The sequence below is a fragment of the Dipteris shenzhenensis genome, chromosome 13 (assembly GCF_047967505.1).
Source record: "Dipteris shenzhenensis isolate YYH24624 ecotype China chromosome 13, Dip_SZ_1.0, whole genome shotgun sequence".
Classification (NCBI taxonomy): domain Eukaryota; kingdom Viridiplantae; phylum Streptophyta; class Polypodiopsida; order Gleicheniales; family Dipteridaceae; genus Dipteris; species Dipteris shenzhenensis.
Genome location: NC_141608.1, coordinates 18,297,195 through 18,313,762, shown reverse-complemented (window position 1 = coordinate 18,313,762; position 16,568 = coordinate 18,297,195). Strand labels below are relative to the sequence as shown.

General features: G+C 44.9%; 1 protein-coding gene across 2 annotated transcripts in view; it reads left to right on the top strand.

The window, feature by feature from the left end:
• Nucleotides 1-12,271, top strand: part of LOC147895115 (dehydratase family) — a 67,295-nt gene extending 55,024 nt beyond the window's left edge. The window contains exons 11-16 of one of the 2 annotated variants that reach the window (XM_087383815.1): nucleotides 98-162; nucleotides 313-414; nucleotides 2,082-2,162; nucleotides 11,213-11,371; nucleotides 11,553-11,658; nucleotides 11,864-12,271. In XM_087383815.1, coding sequence (XP_087239941.1) covers nucleotides 98-162; nucleotides 313-414; nucleotides 2,082-2,162; nucleotides 11,213-11,371; nucleotides 11,553-11,603 — 458 coding nt within the window. In that variant the 3' untranslated portion in view covers nucleotides 11,604-11,658; nucleotides 11,864-12,271. Of the gene's footprint in view, nucleotides 1-91; nucleotides 163-312; nucleotides 415-2,081; nucleotides 2,163-11,212; nucleotides 11,372-11,552; nucleotides 11,659-11,863 lie in introns of both variants that reach the window. The other variant, XM_087383814.1, reaches the window with a different exon arrangement.
• The last annotated feature ends 4,297 nt before the right edge of the window (nucleotides 12,272-16,568 follow it).

Sequence of the window (16,568 nt, the reverse complement as noted above, 5' to 3'; positions counted from 1 at the left end):
TATCTGATTGTAATAGTTATGGCATTGAAGAATAGAAGGCCTGTGTATAGCCTGAGAAAATAAAGTTTAAGATATTCCTGATACTTCTTAGGTCCAGCTCGAGTATTTGAAGGCGAAGAAGCAATGCTGACGGCACTTTCTGAGGATCCTCAAAGCTTCAAGGTGGATTTCCAATAGAACGATAAACATTAAGTGTATAAGAAGCTTTGTTCCATTATTTGATGAATCTATTATCTTCTGGTGTAAACATTTAGTACATGAAGAAGCTTTGTTCCAGTATCTAATGAATCTATTATCTTCTGGTGTATAAAGGGAAGTGTGATAGTCATCCGTGGAGAGGGTCCAAAAGGTGGGCCGGGTATGCCTGAGATGCTTACACCAACAAGCGCCATCATGGGTGCAGGACTTGGCAAGGTTTGGGATGCCTTCACTCAGTAATAGTAGTAGAAAAGAGTGACATTTTTGCACTGATGAGTTTGCTGGTGGATGGCTGCTAATAAATGCTTTAAATGTGCTCAAGGCTAGATACATGATACATACAATTTGACAGGAATTAAGCAACTGAATCTTGCCAGTTCAGGACTTTGAATCTAAGAAACTGAAAGAAAATTCTAACTCGTGAAATTCAAAGTTCTTTTTAATCTTTGACATGCATTATCTCAATTTCCAATCTTTTGGTGTATCTAAGCTTTAAGTAGTTTTCTCTCAGTTTGCAGCTCCGCACACACCCCCACCCTAATGCGCCCCCCCCACATCCCCCCCCCCCCGCCCCCGGCGCCCCTCTTCTTCCCAATTGCATCAAGTAGACAACCAAATTTCATGTATAGATGATGCTCCAAAATGGGCAGATCTCAATATAGAAGTTGCTCTGTGTACCCCATACCTGCAACCAAGTGCTCCTTTGATCTGGTAGCAAACGTTCGCCACAATGCCACTGCTCTGCTACTGCTACTCTACTTCTGCCACATGACCTAAGCTGAGGGTCTTCAGAGGCTGCTGGATGTAGACAATGAGGCTCCAAGGACTCTATATTAGCTTAGGGTGGCCCTTTAGATCTGATCAATTTGTCCTTCTAGAGAAGGCTGCTCTTATCTGTACCCTGGCTGACCAGGGTCTATAGATGATTTTGGTCCTTCCTCTTCCTTAATGTTCTTGTTTTGAGATGGGCCAAAGTTCTGATTGCCATTCCTCTTCTGGGTAGTTGTGGTTACATTGTCTAGCCCCTATGTCCGCTTCATGTGGGGCTCACAAATATGGCAGTGATCTCATATCCCATCACCAAAGGTTCATGGAATTGTTTTTTAAAAGACCGGTTAAGCTTAGCTTTTTGTCAAATCCATCTTTTGAAAGTCTGTAAGCTTGAACTGCTAGATTGTCACTTTACTTACCCATTGATATTTATGTTTTTGCAACAATCTTTGCTTGGCATGTTCCTTGCCCAACATAGCCGCATAGCTCCTACAATTTCTTCATTATCTTAGCCGAACAAATTGAAATTTGCAAAGGTTGACATGTTTGCTTGCTTATTTAATGTGGATTGAAAGTTGGTTGAACAGGTGATTTTGGATAGTCATTTTCATTTCCCCACCTAGTTATTATAGACAAAAGATTGTACATTGTTAAGAAAACTGGTTTATTGAGAGACTGCTGAATGTATAAGTGTTTCCTTAGATTTAGATGCTCGTTTGGGAGAGACTAAAATGAAATCGTTTAGACTTCACAAGCAGCTGTAGCTTGAATGAAGAGATTTGGACTACTTTTTGATTAGCCTTCTCCTTTAGTGCCAGCCTTCGTCATGGCTGAGTTTGCCCTTCACCTTCGGAGTGCCGACAGAAACTCAGTACAAAGACTTTGTGTGAGAGCATACTTTTATACTATGGTCTACACCCACTGTTTGGCGCTGATGACGTCAGTGGGGATGTCATAGTAGCTAGTCTGTGCTATGCATGATGGAGTTTATGGTTTTCAATCTTATGAGTGACTATCGTGAGATTGAAACTGCACTATGTTGTGTTTTTAGAGGATGAGTTTGGGAATGTTCTTGGATTCATCTAGGTATATAAGTGTTTCCTTGGATGCAGGAAGTGGCTTTATTGACTGATGGGCGATTTTCTGGTGGCTCCCATGGTTTTGTGGTTGGACACATATGTCCTGAGGCTCAGGTAGTTGCTTGTTCTCACGACTAGAGTTGATAATTTAAATTCACAAAATAAATAAATAAGTTGCAAGAAATAGGCTTTCATAGAGGTACATGAAACTCTATGCACACACTACATTTTTCTGTTCTATTTGCTTGAGCAGCGATGAACCAAGTAGGATTTGATCTTCAAAGTTGTCGGAAAGGTTAAGGCATCTGAGGGACATGCAAGGAATTTTGTCAGGATTCTAAACATATAAAAATAGATTCTTAGGAAAGCTCAAGGTATTTAAGGGGTATGTATCTAACTTTGTTGGAACACTACGGCTAGAAAGTTCAAGAAAGCTGTGTATAATTGATTTACGGGATTTTGAAAAGGCCTTGAAAGTGAAGATTACAGTAAAGCTTTTTTCAAATAAGAGAAGTCAGTCTTATTGGCCCTTTTTTTTTTCTTTTTGGCATTCCTGGTTTTACGTCTCCATTAAAAAATAAAAGTATGAACATAGTATATGACAGCAGTCTACTGGCAAAATTGCAAAAGGTTAGAGAAAAGGGGAAAGCCGCTTTCCTGATTGGGCAAAAGTGCCCTTCCAAACAAAGTTGTCCTATGAAAAGTCTCAAGATAATGAAGTGTCAAGCAATTGTTGGAAAATCTCTGCTACATAGACTCTGTGACACGATGACTCAAATTAATTAATGACCCCTTCTAACAGGTGCTAGGTTGGATGGAACCAACTAGAGCATCTGGAAATTCAAGCTTGAGAATATTCTCAAATCTCGGAAGTTATGGGGTAGAATTGATGGGACTGAAAAACGACTAAGAGAGAATTTTGGGAGTTATGGTGAGAAGAGCCAACAAGCTGATACTCAAATCTGAGTATCGAGAATGACATAATCCCTGTTATCAGAAAGTGAAAACTAGAGCTGAATCCTGTTGTACATGCTGTTATACTCAAGCTGAGATAACATGACCTCGGAAGGGTCGGTGGACATTTTCCTTTAGAGGACCAACTGTTGTATTTTATTTTAAGGGCTTCAAGTATATGGTTAAAGGAATTAATGTCAAGGTCCTTGGCGAGGGTGAATTGGCACTGACTAGGTGGTTCTAAGGTCAGGGGCCTAGGCGTACCGAAATGTGTAACTGCCAAGGGGCAAACGGAATTAAGTGATACTCCAAGAGAGGGGTAAATGGTACACCTAAGGATGGCCCTAGGAATATGACATGTGGCATGTAGAACCATCTAGGGAGTTGTGGGCTTTGTGTACAGCACACAAGAAATTAACGTATGATTGTGAATCGAGCTTATTTACATAGAGATTGGCGAGGAGGATTAACTGAGTGCTATCCCCGTGATTTGGATAGAGAAATTGTGTTGTGCGTACCATTTGATAGCTGGTTACGGTGGTTGTGTCAATTGGTATGAGAGCAGGTTGATGAAGGAGTTGACTTGGTTTGTCGTCACGGGACGTGAGTGTGTAAGAGGGAGGCTGAGATGTTGGAGTTGATGGAGAGCAGAAGGCCATCGTGACAGAGATGAACTCTATTTTTGCATGTCTTTGCGCACTTGACAGGCATGACTTTTTGACAACCTTGTAGACGCGGAGACCCGTCGTCAAAGAAAATTGAGAACTCTGTCATGAATTCCCGCTATGGATTTGTCAAGCGATGAGACTGATCATACAGAGTTTTAGATTTGGTTTATGCTTTGAAGGCTCTCGTTAGCGATGCTGAGGTGCTTGGTGATGCCATCTATGATTGCGTGAGCAGAGGGGTCTCCCGCCGTTAAGTTTTGTCGTTTTGGGAGTGGTGTACCAGCCTTGTTGGGAACATTGTCCGAGACAATCCAGACCTCTAAGCTAGCTGAACTTTATACTGGTTGCAGTGACGAATTGTTGGCAAAGAAGAGAATAGTGCATACCGGTGTTTCTACGATCATCGCATGTAACTTTGTCATTATTCTGCTAGTATTGTCTGCGGTGATCGTGCGTAGACATCATAGAAAGGCTGGAAGGTGTTGTTGATGGAGTTCATGATTGCAGGCAGAGGGCACAACCTTCTGCGTTGATCGTTGGCTGCCTAATTATCAAAAGTATATCCTGATGACGAAGTTGGGCTTTGGAAGGAAGCGGTTTCGATGTTCTTTTGGGGAATAAGGACAATTTGACTGGGGGGCTTTCTATTCTCTCTTTTATTTATATGGTTTGCATTTGAGCTCTCTGTGTGTTAGCCATCTTTAAGTTCCTGTGCAGTTATTTGAGATTGCAGATATTTCCCTAGTATAGCCTGTGTACTAGTGTTTGGGTTTCAATTTATACATATTGGAATTTTAGTTGGAGATAGTGTTTGGAAAAAAAAAAAACCCCAATCGACCTAAACGGGTTTAAATTTTTTGGAACTCAATGTTGTTATAGATAAAGGCAAAGCTATAACAATGGAAGTTAAAGAGGAAGCTTCTAGGGTGGATCCCATAGAATCGGGAGTCCGGCCGATCCCGTAGGTGTCGTGCCCAGTGGCCCATACATTGTCTGGTAGAATTGCATTATTAGAGGATGCCTTGCAACAGTTTTGGCTCAGCAACTGCAAGCCAATTTAGGGCAATCCGAGCTAAGAAAAATGGTTCACAGTTGTCTACTAGACTATCCCATGAGGAAAAAGGTAAAGCTCCAATGAAGCCTGAAATTAGTGTTCATATAGTCGAGCCTGGGAGGGCTAAGGTGCCTAATATTGCTAACTATAGGCCAGAAAAGTATTCTGGTCGGATGTTTGATCTTAGTTTTGATGTCATAGAAACCTGGTTACACAAATGGGAAGAGGCTTTCACCATTTGTGAAATCAGAATGACATGAAGAAAATCCGCGAGGCCACATAGATGGTGGATAAAACAATAGTAGGATGGAGTGGCATCCACTACTTGGGAGGAGTTCAAGAAAGAATTTATAAAACACTTCTTGCCTCTTGGCGAAGCATCCCGAGCTTGGGATCAGTATAGTAACCTTTGTTAGAGAAATTTATTAGTGGCTGAATACACTGATAAAGTCAGAGAATGTGTAATGAAGGTTTATGAACCTCTTCCTCAGTCGGTACATGTAAAGGATTTTATTTTCATGTTGAATGATAGAATCAAGATGGAAGTTCGGGCTAAGTACGCGAACACTCTAGATGAAGCAATTGCCATAGCCTTGAACTATGAGGATGCCAAAGGAAACAAACCAAGTGGGTTTGTGCAGACTGAGATTTGGTATGAGTACCCGAAGAAAAGTGGGTCTAAGAAGAAGTTGGTTAGTAGAGTGATAAAGGAGACAATATGATTTTCCATAACAATAGTAGGATCCACCCAATCTAACTGACCAAGGTTCATCAATGGATTATTAAGCCCATGGGCCATGCAAGAGTACGTCTCTTCAATAACTTTTCCTGCTGCCCTATTGGAGTTCTCACCCTCAAAAACAAATTAAATAACTGCCCCTTCCCCAAAACATACTGAACATTAGCTAGCTCTTGGCTGACTCTCTCTCCTTTAAATTGTCAATAGCTTTGATGAAAAAGATAGCTCCTCTAGAGTATGCAACGATGCCCTAAGTAGAGCGGTCGTAGTGTCACTCCATCCATCTCCCATCAATGCGACACCACATTCCAGTCATATGTCTTTGATGGCAATCAAAGCTCGCTCTATGGCGGATGTCTCTGTTGCCAAAATTGTGGTGTGTAGGACATGAGGGGTGTAAGATGATCCAAAGGATGCAATCTCCTTCACCATACCAATGAAGTAAGGGTTGCACAATTTCACTATGGGTGCATCTGCTCCATAAAAGAAACGACCCACTGCTATGTCTACTTGTGCCATTCGCCATGAGGCCATAAGGCTAGCGTGCAAGACTCTGGGCTACCTATATGTATGGATGAAGTTCTAATCCCAGAGGCAGAAATGGTAAGCGGTAGTAGATGCAGGTGTGATATTGCGCATGGAAGCTACTGTTACATGTGGTGTTGGCGATGCTCGACTGCAAGGATCAAGGACAGGTTGTGATGCAATACTATCCAATCTTTCTGTAGTGCTTGTTGGAATTGAAGGGCAAATGCTGATGCCTTACTGGGCTACTCCCAATTATGAGCCTGGACTCGGTGTGAGCCTTCACTTTTTGGTGCTTTATAAAGGCGACTAACCCACTTGCGTGCTCCTCCTTTTGCTTTGTCGTACTTGTCTTGGAGGTCTACCTCGTTCCACCAAGGAGAGTTGTTGTCCATCTTAATGCCTTTTGGAGTAGCCATTGCGAGAAGGGGGAGCTAGGAGAAGGGGGGGGGGGGGGGGAAGAAGAGGGTGAAAGAAAGAAAGTTTTTTAGCATCTAGGAACGACTAAAACGTCAATGAGAGTGGAAAACACTAGATGTAATGAAGGATCAGAATGGGACCACTAAATGGGCATTCCTACCCAAGACTGATGTCTATGACGAGAAAAATGTAATAATTGGCTATTACTGCAAGAGATACTCAAAAGGGAAAAACACCAAGGAGGAATCCCTTGTCTGCCTACCAAATGTTTAGCTCTCCATCTGAGGGGTGACATGTTTTATGTTGTCTGTGGGACCAACACCATTGGATGACTGAGAAGAGACGAGAGCATTTCGTCTGACAATGGCACGAGATGTGGTGAGGAATGGCGTCGAGGAAGAAAGTTAGTGGTAGATCGTTGTTGATGATCGGCCTGTCTAGGGTCCACTGTCCATCCCTCATGTGTAGTCTCCGTGATGTTACCCGTTGTTTGACAACTACCATCATTACTTTAGTGATTTGTATCCCCACGTCGAAGAGAGAGTATATATCTGTAGTCCTCATGTGAGTGTCCAGACGAGGTCTGGTTTGTTGAGTTGTTCTCTCTGGCTCTGCTATGTCGAGTTCCCTGTTGTCCTTGGTTCAAGCCATCGAAGGAAAAATCTGAGATCGTGCTCTGGTTGGGCTTAGCTGGTCCCCCATGTGCCCTCCACTATGCTTGTATAAGCTGGTCTGTGTGTCTCTGGGCCTCAAGAAGGAAAGTGGCCACATGTCGCTAATCATGATGTACCAAGAACGTTCTAGGTGGGCCATACCCGCTATTGATGGGACAATGATGTCGTCCACGGATCTCTCTCATAGTATTCGAGGCATCTAAATGTAAAGTGATCCTTTGTCTCGGTCTCTTGCGTCTCTCACGTGGAATGCCATTTCGCCGCCCCATTTCAATCCATAGCCTAAATTATATCCGGAACTGGCCAATGGAGATTCTCTGTGCATGCGGGAGATGAATCTGGATGTAGCACGATGGTTAGGCAAACATTTCTTTGAGTTTCGTAAGTAGTGATTTTTGTAGAAGCCGAGTTTAACGAAAAGCTCAGTAGGTGCTAACCATGCCTCAAGGCTATACTGAAATGGTGGCAATCTGTCCATTTGTAGTTCCGAGCTTGCAAACCATCTACGTGTCTGAGCATACCGCAACAACAGCGAAACCGGTCATGCTTACGTACTCAAGATCAAAGAGTACAACAATCAACTCGTAGCAGCAGCAGCAAGAGAGACTATGAATCTCGCAGAAATGGTTCAAGTCATCCTGAATGGACTAGGAGAGGGATACGAGAATCTAGTCTAGAGTATTGCCATTCAACGGCGAATTCAGACACTAGAAGAACTTCAGTTAGTCTTACTTAGTCAAGAACTCATGACATAGATGAAGTCAGGGTTAGCCATGGCAATCAGTGTCATCCAAATGTCATGGTACCAAATCCCTGATCCTATGGAGATAATTGACCAGTTTGAAGATTGTATCAAGCCGTAGAGGGGTAACCCCAAACTCTGCTAGTATGATCTGATGCAGGATTGATGGCTTACTGTGGATCATCCGAGCAAGAAGTAGAGCCCGAAGTCTCTCCATATGGGACCAATCGATCTCTTATAAGTTTGTCTCGCAAAAGAGTGGAGAATGGGCTGAGAGAAGGGGGAGAGAATGAATCGAAGGGATGAGATAAGAGGGGGCTGAGACTGAAGAGGGTTGAGAGAATGCTGAGAGAGTGGGAAGGTTGAGTGGGGGAGAGTGGAGAGAAGGCCCAAGGGGATCTGAGAAGGGGGGAGGGGGTGAGGGTGGAGAGGGCTGAGTAGTGAGAGGAGGAGGAGAGCGTGGAGAGAAGAGGGAGCTGAGAGAGCTAAGAAGGGGGCTGAGTTGGTAGGAGAGGGCTGAGAGGGTAGTGTAGGAGCAAGAACAGATGGTAGGCGCAGGAACAGAAATTAGCCACTGGAAAAGAAGACCTTAACTGCGGATTGCGGCAAAAAAACAGAAGAGTATATGTAGGAAAAGAAGTTCTGCTCTGAAATTTCACAGAACAAGCTGGCTGTAGCCCAAATTCTCTCACACATGAATTTCGCCCTATTGCTAGCAAACGTTTTTTTTTGGCATTTGACACCTGCACTAGCACTCAGCTTTGCAATTGCAGCTGCTGTAGATATTTGGTACAACCACCACTGCAGCCTCTGTTCTTTATGTGCAACATCTATGGGATGGGGTTCATCTCCATTCACTAGATCCCGTAGTCCTTTGGCAGACCATATTCTTTACCATGAAGCTCCGTAAGTGTTGTTTGTGTTATCAAGCTTGTCCTCTTGAAACAAAGGTCCTCCAAACAAGTTATCATTTTAAGCCATTGCAGAAAACCTGCAAAGTATTTGGCTTGACTCCCACTATTGACTCAAAACTGCAAATTGGCCTTAAGTTGCATGGTACTGGGGTATCTACTGAGTTTCATGGAGCTCAACAATATAGGCGGTGGCCATAGGTACAAGAAATTTTTCGTCCATTTCGTCGTTTCCTTGTTTCGACAAGTTTTATTTCATTTCGTTTCGAATTTTGTACAAAAGATGAGGAGTTGTGGTAGTTCTATTCGCTTCACCCCTTAAGGTATATATCACCATAGGTACAACAATGGAGCATACTGGTACATGCAAATCTTTTCTGTAGACCTTTGACAAGGAATAATTATACCATAGCATGCTACTTCTCCCCATCGACATCTAATTATGCCAAGACTTGCATAGGGAGATGACAAACATCATTCTTTAATATTTTGGGCACCATGAGAAGAGTCATAGATATGCCCAATAGAGAGCTTATGCTACTTGGGGAATTCTTAGACAGGAATGTGTGGGCAGCGAGCTTGAACAATTAGGAGGCACATAGGGGGAGCATGGGAAGGGATTCTAGATGCACATCAAAGAACACACATGTTGGGGTCTTGTGTGGTTAGTGCGGTGCAAGAAAGAAGAGTTTCTTGTGTGGCATGAGCAAAAGCTCTTAAGCATCTTCTACTGTAGCGATCACGATGTCTCATCCAAGATCCTTGTGTTTTGAAGGCCTATGTTGCTATTGTCTATGATGTCCTATCCAGCCATATACCATATGGAGTTGGCATTGCCTGCCCTACCAACTCCATACTGCTCACCCCATTATGCCTGAAAGAGGCCTTTAGAAAATGACATAATGGACACGAAGCCCTTCAAGTAGAACTGCTGACACTTGCTTGGATCCTGGTCATAATGATGCCTTTCATAAAGGGATTTGTGTATCCTAGACCATCCACAAAATTATTTAGATTCACAAAACAAAGAACCTATGGACATAGGTAAGTACTAAACCTACCATGGTAAGCGAGTTGGTAAAGTAGAGACACACGTTAGTGAGCATGTTCATTGAGCTTGTATGTGAGGAACTAGCAATGCATGCTTCAAGAACCACGATGTGATCATTCCACTTTGGATCACATATTCAATCAGAGAGTTCTCATTGAGGATACGCGACATTAGAATACAATGCTGCTTTGTGGACTTCCAAAAGGCTTACAATTTAGTATCATGTGGCTGTCTCATCTAACAAGTTATGGGCTCTTGGCATTATAAGACACTTCATTTGGGTGGGTATGACCTTCTGCAAGAATATCATAGGCAAAGTGTGTACCACGCAGTTAAGTGTAAGGAGGTGAGTAGCACCTCATAGGAGCTCTTGCCCCAATTCAAGACACCTTTGTTGTGGCATGCGGCATCTTAACTCTAGGCCACTTAACGACATTCATGGGTCCATCCTAGTGAATGGAGGAGAGGACTAGCAGATCTGCGACAGGTCATGGAGCCTCCAAGATTCCATATGGAACCCCAGCTGGGCCTGTCAGAGTTCAGTTCTCGGTTTGGTATCTAACCATGTCCCCTCCAAGGCCCACGTAGAGTTTCAGTTCTTCAGTTTCCTTAGACCTTTAGGGGTGTGCTACATGATCAGCCTCCCTTGTTTTCTCATGATGTTTGGTCTCATAGGCCTTTCTAGCCTTCCACAGATGTTATTATTTCATTCTTTTTAGTTTTGATCAAAAAATTTCTTAATTTGTAAGATTAGATACTTTTGTTTCGTAGGTCAAGAGGGGAAAGATTGGTTTGGAGTGAGGAGAAATTGGAAAGAAGGCAGGTATTGAAGCGCCACAAGGGGGAGTTTGTTTTTTTTTGTGGGGGAATTTGGAGGCGAAGCAGTGGAACAAGTGCTCAATGATTCTGCAACAATGGCAGAATAGGAAATGGAGTAGTCCTGTGGAGGGCAGATATAACTGGCAGAATAGAGAATGGAGTAGTCCTGTGGAGGGCAGATATGACTGGCAGCCAGGCAGAGGGGAGGAGGGGTCTTGAGGGGCAACCTTGTGAAAGCTTTGTGACTTTAAAGTAAATCGAGCTGTAATTGAGCACGCCGTTCTTGAATAATACGGGTATTAAGGTTACCAAATGGCATTCTAATTGTTTTTTGTTAGTTTTAAACTGGTTAGTTGAGACTGAATTGGAGAAATGGCTTCATCTCTGCAAATGCGATGGTTAACCTGAGAATGGAGTAGTCCTGTGGAGTGCAGATATGACTGGCAGGCAGGCAGAGGGGAGGTGGGGTCTTGAGGGGAAACCTCGTGAAAGCTTTGTGGACTTCGAAGTATTGTTAGTTTTAAACTGGTTAGTTGAGACTGAATTGGAGAAACGGCTCCACCTCTGCAAATATAATGGTTAACATGAGTTATGATGGCAAGTGTAGGTGGGCGGGCCCATTGCACTTATACAAGATGGGGACATAGTCACCATTGACGTAGAGAAACGACGAATAGACTTAAAGATTTCCGAAGAGGATTTCACACGGCGACGGAGCAACTGGACTGCACCTCCATACAAGGCCACACGGGGCACCTTGTACAAAGTAGGGCGGGCAGATTTTTAATTATTTAAAGATTCTGTTTTGGTTATGTTGAAAAGTCGAATTGGTCATGTGATTGTGATGGTTTTTCCTTTTCATCATGTTCCCCATCTTTTGGGCACGCTTCTTTATTGGTTTCTTCAAACGGATTCTAACTTTTTTGCAACTGTTTGTATTGGAGCAGTATATTAAAAATGTAAAGTCTGCATCAGAGGGCTGCGTAACTGATGAGTAAATTTTATACTCATGGATGCCTGGCTTCCAGGCACCGATTCGATTTCGGTAGTGAGGTATGTCTGAATTTCACCAGATGATTTGTCTTTAAGACGACTATGATCACAATGAATATCAGCCGTAAGGATTATCATCCAGCCAAAAATTACAAAAAGCTAACGCAATTGTCAAATCGAGCCTCAGTAAGTGTTATATTTGTACTTTCATAATGATGCATCATTGTATCTTCTGATGCCTTCATATTCTGGATGACATTGTCAGGGGAACAAAGTTCTATAAGGTCAGGACCCAGTTGAAAGTGGAGTGTGTTAGGTAGCTCTTCTTTGGATTACGTCTTCGCTGTTCAGGCATGGCACCATGTTGTAAGGTGATATAGAAGGTAGCATTACATGATTCTAGACAATGGCCAGTTTTATTTTTTGTGATTAGATAGATTGATGGTCTGCTTCTGCAGCAATTTTTCCATTATGCCACGTCTGTTGGCAAGCTGCTGTGTCAATTTCGTATACCTCCATGCGGTCTTTGTCGCTTGTATTCGGTTTGTGCTTCCTTTCAAACTCAAGGTTGTATCTTCAAATGCAGATGGAACCAATTAAGAAGAGAATTCGGCATACCATTTCCTTCCTCTTTTGAATGATGGAGTTGACTTGAAGATCTCAAATATTTCATTATCTTCTTTGATTTGTGGTGAACGCACATTCGATTGATGACTTTTCTATGTGTGCAATTGGATGTTCAGAAAGAAAGAAAATAAAGTTTATTAAAGTCTTTAAAGACCGAAGGGTCTATGAGGCTGAAAGCACTGGATCGTAGTCATATGAAAACCCGTTTCGTCTTGTTGAAACCTTGAAATGACGAAACAATCGAAACGCTCTCAATGAAACCTTTGTTTTGCCCAAATTAGCATACATGTCTTTGCTCCGTTTTTTCTAGAATCCATATGCTTTTTAGTTTTGACTCCATGAATATCAAAGGGTCTAAAGTTGAAACCTAGAAAGGAGATTGAAAGCTTGAATTTTAATAGGTTTGAAGAATGTGTGTGTTTTTAATTTTCCTTTTAGGTGTCTTGATTCTTGACTTGTGTATCTCTTTGTTCACTCTTAACTTAAATACGACATTTCAGATTTGCCCCTATCCTCGTGTATATTCAATATCATTTTAAAACTTCTATGAACTTGAGAAAAGAGATTGAAAGCTTGAATTTGAAGAAATTTAAAGAATGTGTTAAGTGTTTTGAATTCCTTTTTAGGTGTCTTGACTTCTATTTCTCTTTGTTTACTCTAAACTTGTATATAACCTATCTTATTTGCCCGTATCCTTGTATGTATGAAATTGAAACGAAACAAAACAAAACTTGTCGAAACGACGAAAAACATGAAACATTTCTTGTGACTGTATCGGATGCAACAAGAAATTGGAAGATGGGGCCGGTGGTTGGGCATCCACACCCAAGACGAAAACTCATTGCTGATGGAAAAAAAGATAGATATACAATGTGGAGAGAGAGAGAGAGAGAGAGAGAGAGAAAGAGAGAGAGAGAGAGGTCTCAAGGGCCTATGGGACAAAGCACAACAAGAGAAGAAAGTCATACAAGCCTTGGTGGGTTGAAGTTAAGGGTGCGCTAGGGCCCTTGCCGAGTGCTATGCTAATCTAAAAGAGCTCAACAGCTCAATCTCAAAACTCAAATTGAAAACTGTAACTCAATCTGAAACCCAGTATCGTTGGTGGCTCTCAAATTGATTGCAAAGATGTTTTGGGAGAGGACGTGGTCACTTCGGCCTCTGTACTCGATGGGCTATATGAAGAATGATGCCTTGTCTTTGGTGGTCTCCTCTGAGGAGAGCTTAGAGAGACTGGACCTCGGTTGTGTGTGCATTGGTTACTCTTTGTGTTGTGTGTGGTCTTTGCGTCTTTGGTTCGACAATGTCACACTATTTCCCCCTGTTGATCCACGTTGCCATCATGCTAGCTAGCTACTCCTCCTCTACCCTACTGTCGTGGAAGTTCATAGAAGTTCATGATATGTCGTGCTCGGTCTACCTGAGCCTCTTGTAGTGTGGTACCTCTTGTTGCTGTTTTATCTATCTCAATGGTCTCTTTTGTATTGTTGCATCTCTATCAGAGAAAGCACAATGAAAGCCTGACCATGGAAGTGGATCAACCATGAGTGGACCAAAGCAATGCCCCTCTTAAAAGAGGCAGTGGTATCATCCCCAAGCCTCATAGTAGGTTGGGCAGGTACAAAAGAAGTGCTCTATCTCGACCTCCCCCAGTGTGCAAAATGTATAAAGCTGGAGGATATTTAATCGTATAATACTGTTAGTCTCATCTCGTGGGATAAACGTGGTCGGTGCATCCATGTTGTACTTAAAGAGGGGAAATCAATCCATTTGAATATCTTGACTGGCAAACCATGTGGATACTCGTGCAAACCATGTTGTGTTGACCTCGCTCTCTACTTGCCACTTGGATTAGTAGTGCCAACCTTGGTTGTCTCTAGTTGGCTAAGGCCCAAACTTGGTGAGGGAATGCCACTCTCTGAAAGATATCAATTTGGAGTGGTGTTATGGTGAACTTTTCTTGTATCATGTGATGGGTGACTGAGGGCTTATTTTGAATCATCCTAGATCCCATGATCACATGTAGTTGCTCAAACGTCCTCCATCAGACGTCGATCATTCTCCCAAAATGTGGCATGAATGGTTGTGGTCCTTATTGGTGTGTCAAAAAGCTAGCCCTTCATTGGCGGATCTTGAAAGTATGCTTGAAAGTAATGTCTCTCTAGTTGGGCCAAAGCTCCTTATCCTTGCGGGTTTTGCCCTGGCTTCATGGATCATTGTGAAAATTGGCCATGTAAAGATTGCTCCCGAGTATGTGTAAGACTGCACTATCTCCACTGGCTTGCATTGGTAAGTGAAGCTATGTTGGTGGAGTATTGGGGGTGACGTGTCCTAGAGCCCATTGCTCGTGTGCCTCTGTGTAGTCACTGATCTCCCTCTGTAATACTGATTCGTAAATTTGCGCCAAGGTGCATAAAGGCCTGAAAGTGGCTCTGGAAGGGATAAGCAAAGGCATTGAGGCATTGAGGAGCTCAAAATAGAGAATGCCAACCTCAAGAAAGAATTGGCTACTAAAAAGGTCACTATGCAAGGGTAATGTGATGAATTTATGTAGCAACTTGCCAAGAAAAAGAGGAGACATTGGAATGGAAACAAGTGGTAAAAACGGCCATTAACCCCAAAGAAAGAGTGTCTCTAGATGCCCTAGAGGAAGAAAAGAGGCGGAGCAACAAGGCCTTGAATGCTCTAGTAAGAGGACTACCAGTACGAGATACCGCGTTGGCAAATGCCAAAGTCTTGTTTACCAAGATGGGGGTGAATCTCACATGTGAATCGGCTAGGAGAGTTGGACAAGCTGAGGCACCGACTAGACCACTGGTAATGAAACTCTGGCTATGGACATGTCTATCCTCATGAGCATGAGCTCGGAACCCACCATGCCCCTCCCCCTCCCTTGCGCACATGTCGTGTGCCCCCCCCCCCTTCCTCCCACGCTCCATGCCCCACCCCCCCAAACCCACCATGCCCCTCCCCCCCTTTTCGTGCATGTCGCGTACCCCCCCCCCTCCCCTACACTAATTTCCCACAACCCATGGCCCCCCCCCCTTCCCTTGCGCGCATGTCGCGTACCCCCCCTCCCCCTTCCTCCCACCCCCCATGCCCCCCCCTCCCCCTTTGCGCGCATGTCGTGTGCCCCGCTAACACCCCCCATGCTCCCTTCCCCCCTTTGCGCGCATGTCGCGTACCCACCCCACCCCACCATGCCCCTCCCCCCCCTTGTGCATATGTCGCGTACCCCCCCTCCCTCCCTCACACCCCCTCCCCCCCCGCCCCCTTTCCGTGCATGTCGCGTACCCTGCCCCCTTCCCTACACCCCCGTCCCACCCCCCATGCCCCCCCCCCCCCCCCTTATGCGCGCATGTCCCATACCCCCCCTCCCCCTCCCACGCCCCATCCCCCCCCCCTCCCCCCCCCTTATGCGCGCATGTCCCATACCCCCCCTCCCCCTCCCCCTCCCACGCCCCATCCCCCCCCCCCCCCCCCCCCCAACCCACCATGCCCCTCCCTCCCCTTGTGCGCATGTCGCGTACCCCCCCCCCCCCCCCCCCCTCCCCTACATCCCTTTTCCACACCCCATGCCCCCCCTTTGTGCGCATGTGGCGTACCCTCGCCCCTACACCTCCCTTCCTTCCTCCATGCCCCCCCTCCTTTGTGCGTATGTCGCTTACCGCCCACCCCCCCCCCCCCCCCCAACCCACCATGCCCCTCCCCCCCATTGCGCGCATGCCACGTACCCCCCTGCTTCCCTCCACCCCCCATGCCCCCTCCCCCTCCTTCAAGCGCATGTCGCGTATCCCCTCCCTCCTCTTCCCGATGTCGCATACCCCCCCTTCCCTCCGACACCCCATGCCCCCTCCCTCTCCATACACACCCCCGTCGCACGTGCCATGCCTCCCCTCCCTTACGCGCATGCGCGTCATCCTCCCAACCTCGTCACTCCATGCCCCCCCCCGGTCGTGAGTGTTTAGGAGAACCTGTGACGAGTGGAGCTGCCACCTTGCCTGGCTGCGGAGGTGTTTCTCTTGCTTGTGGGCAAAGGTCGACCATTGAATGAGGGTCGTGGCATGGTGAGGCGTTTGGTCCCCCACCCCTCTTGTGACTAACGAAGGCTCCATGGGTGGGTGAACCCTTCTCACCGTCGAATGTTTTGGCCGTTTTCGTGCGTGCCCGTCTTGTGAGATTGGACACAGTCGTTGCGGTCGGTGATCTAGGTGATGAGGGACTGCGAGTAGAGTCTTGGACGGGCGTGTCGTCGTTGGTGTGCCACCGTTTAGGCCTTGCATGATTGAGGATTGCGTTGGTGCTTCTTGTGCAGATGGACGTTGTGGCTTGTATACCTACAGAGG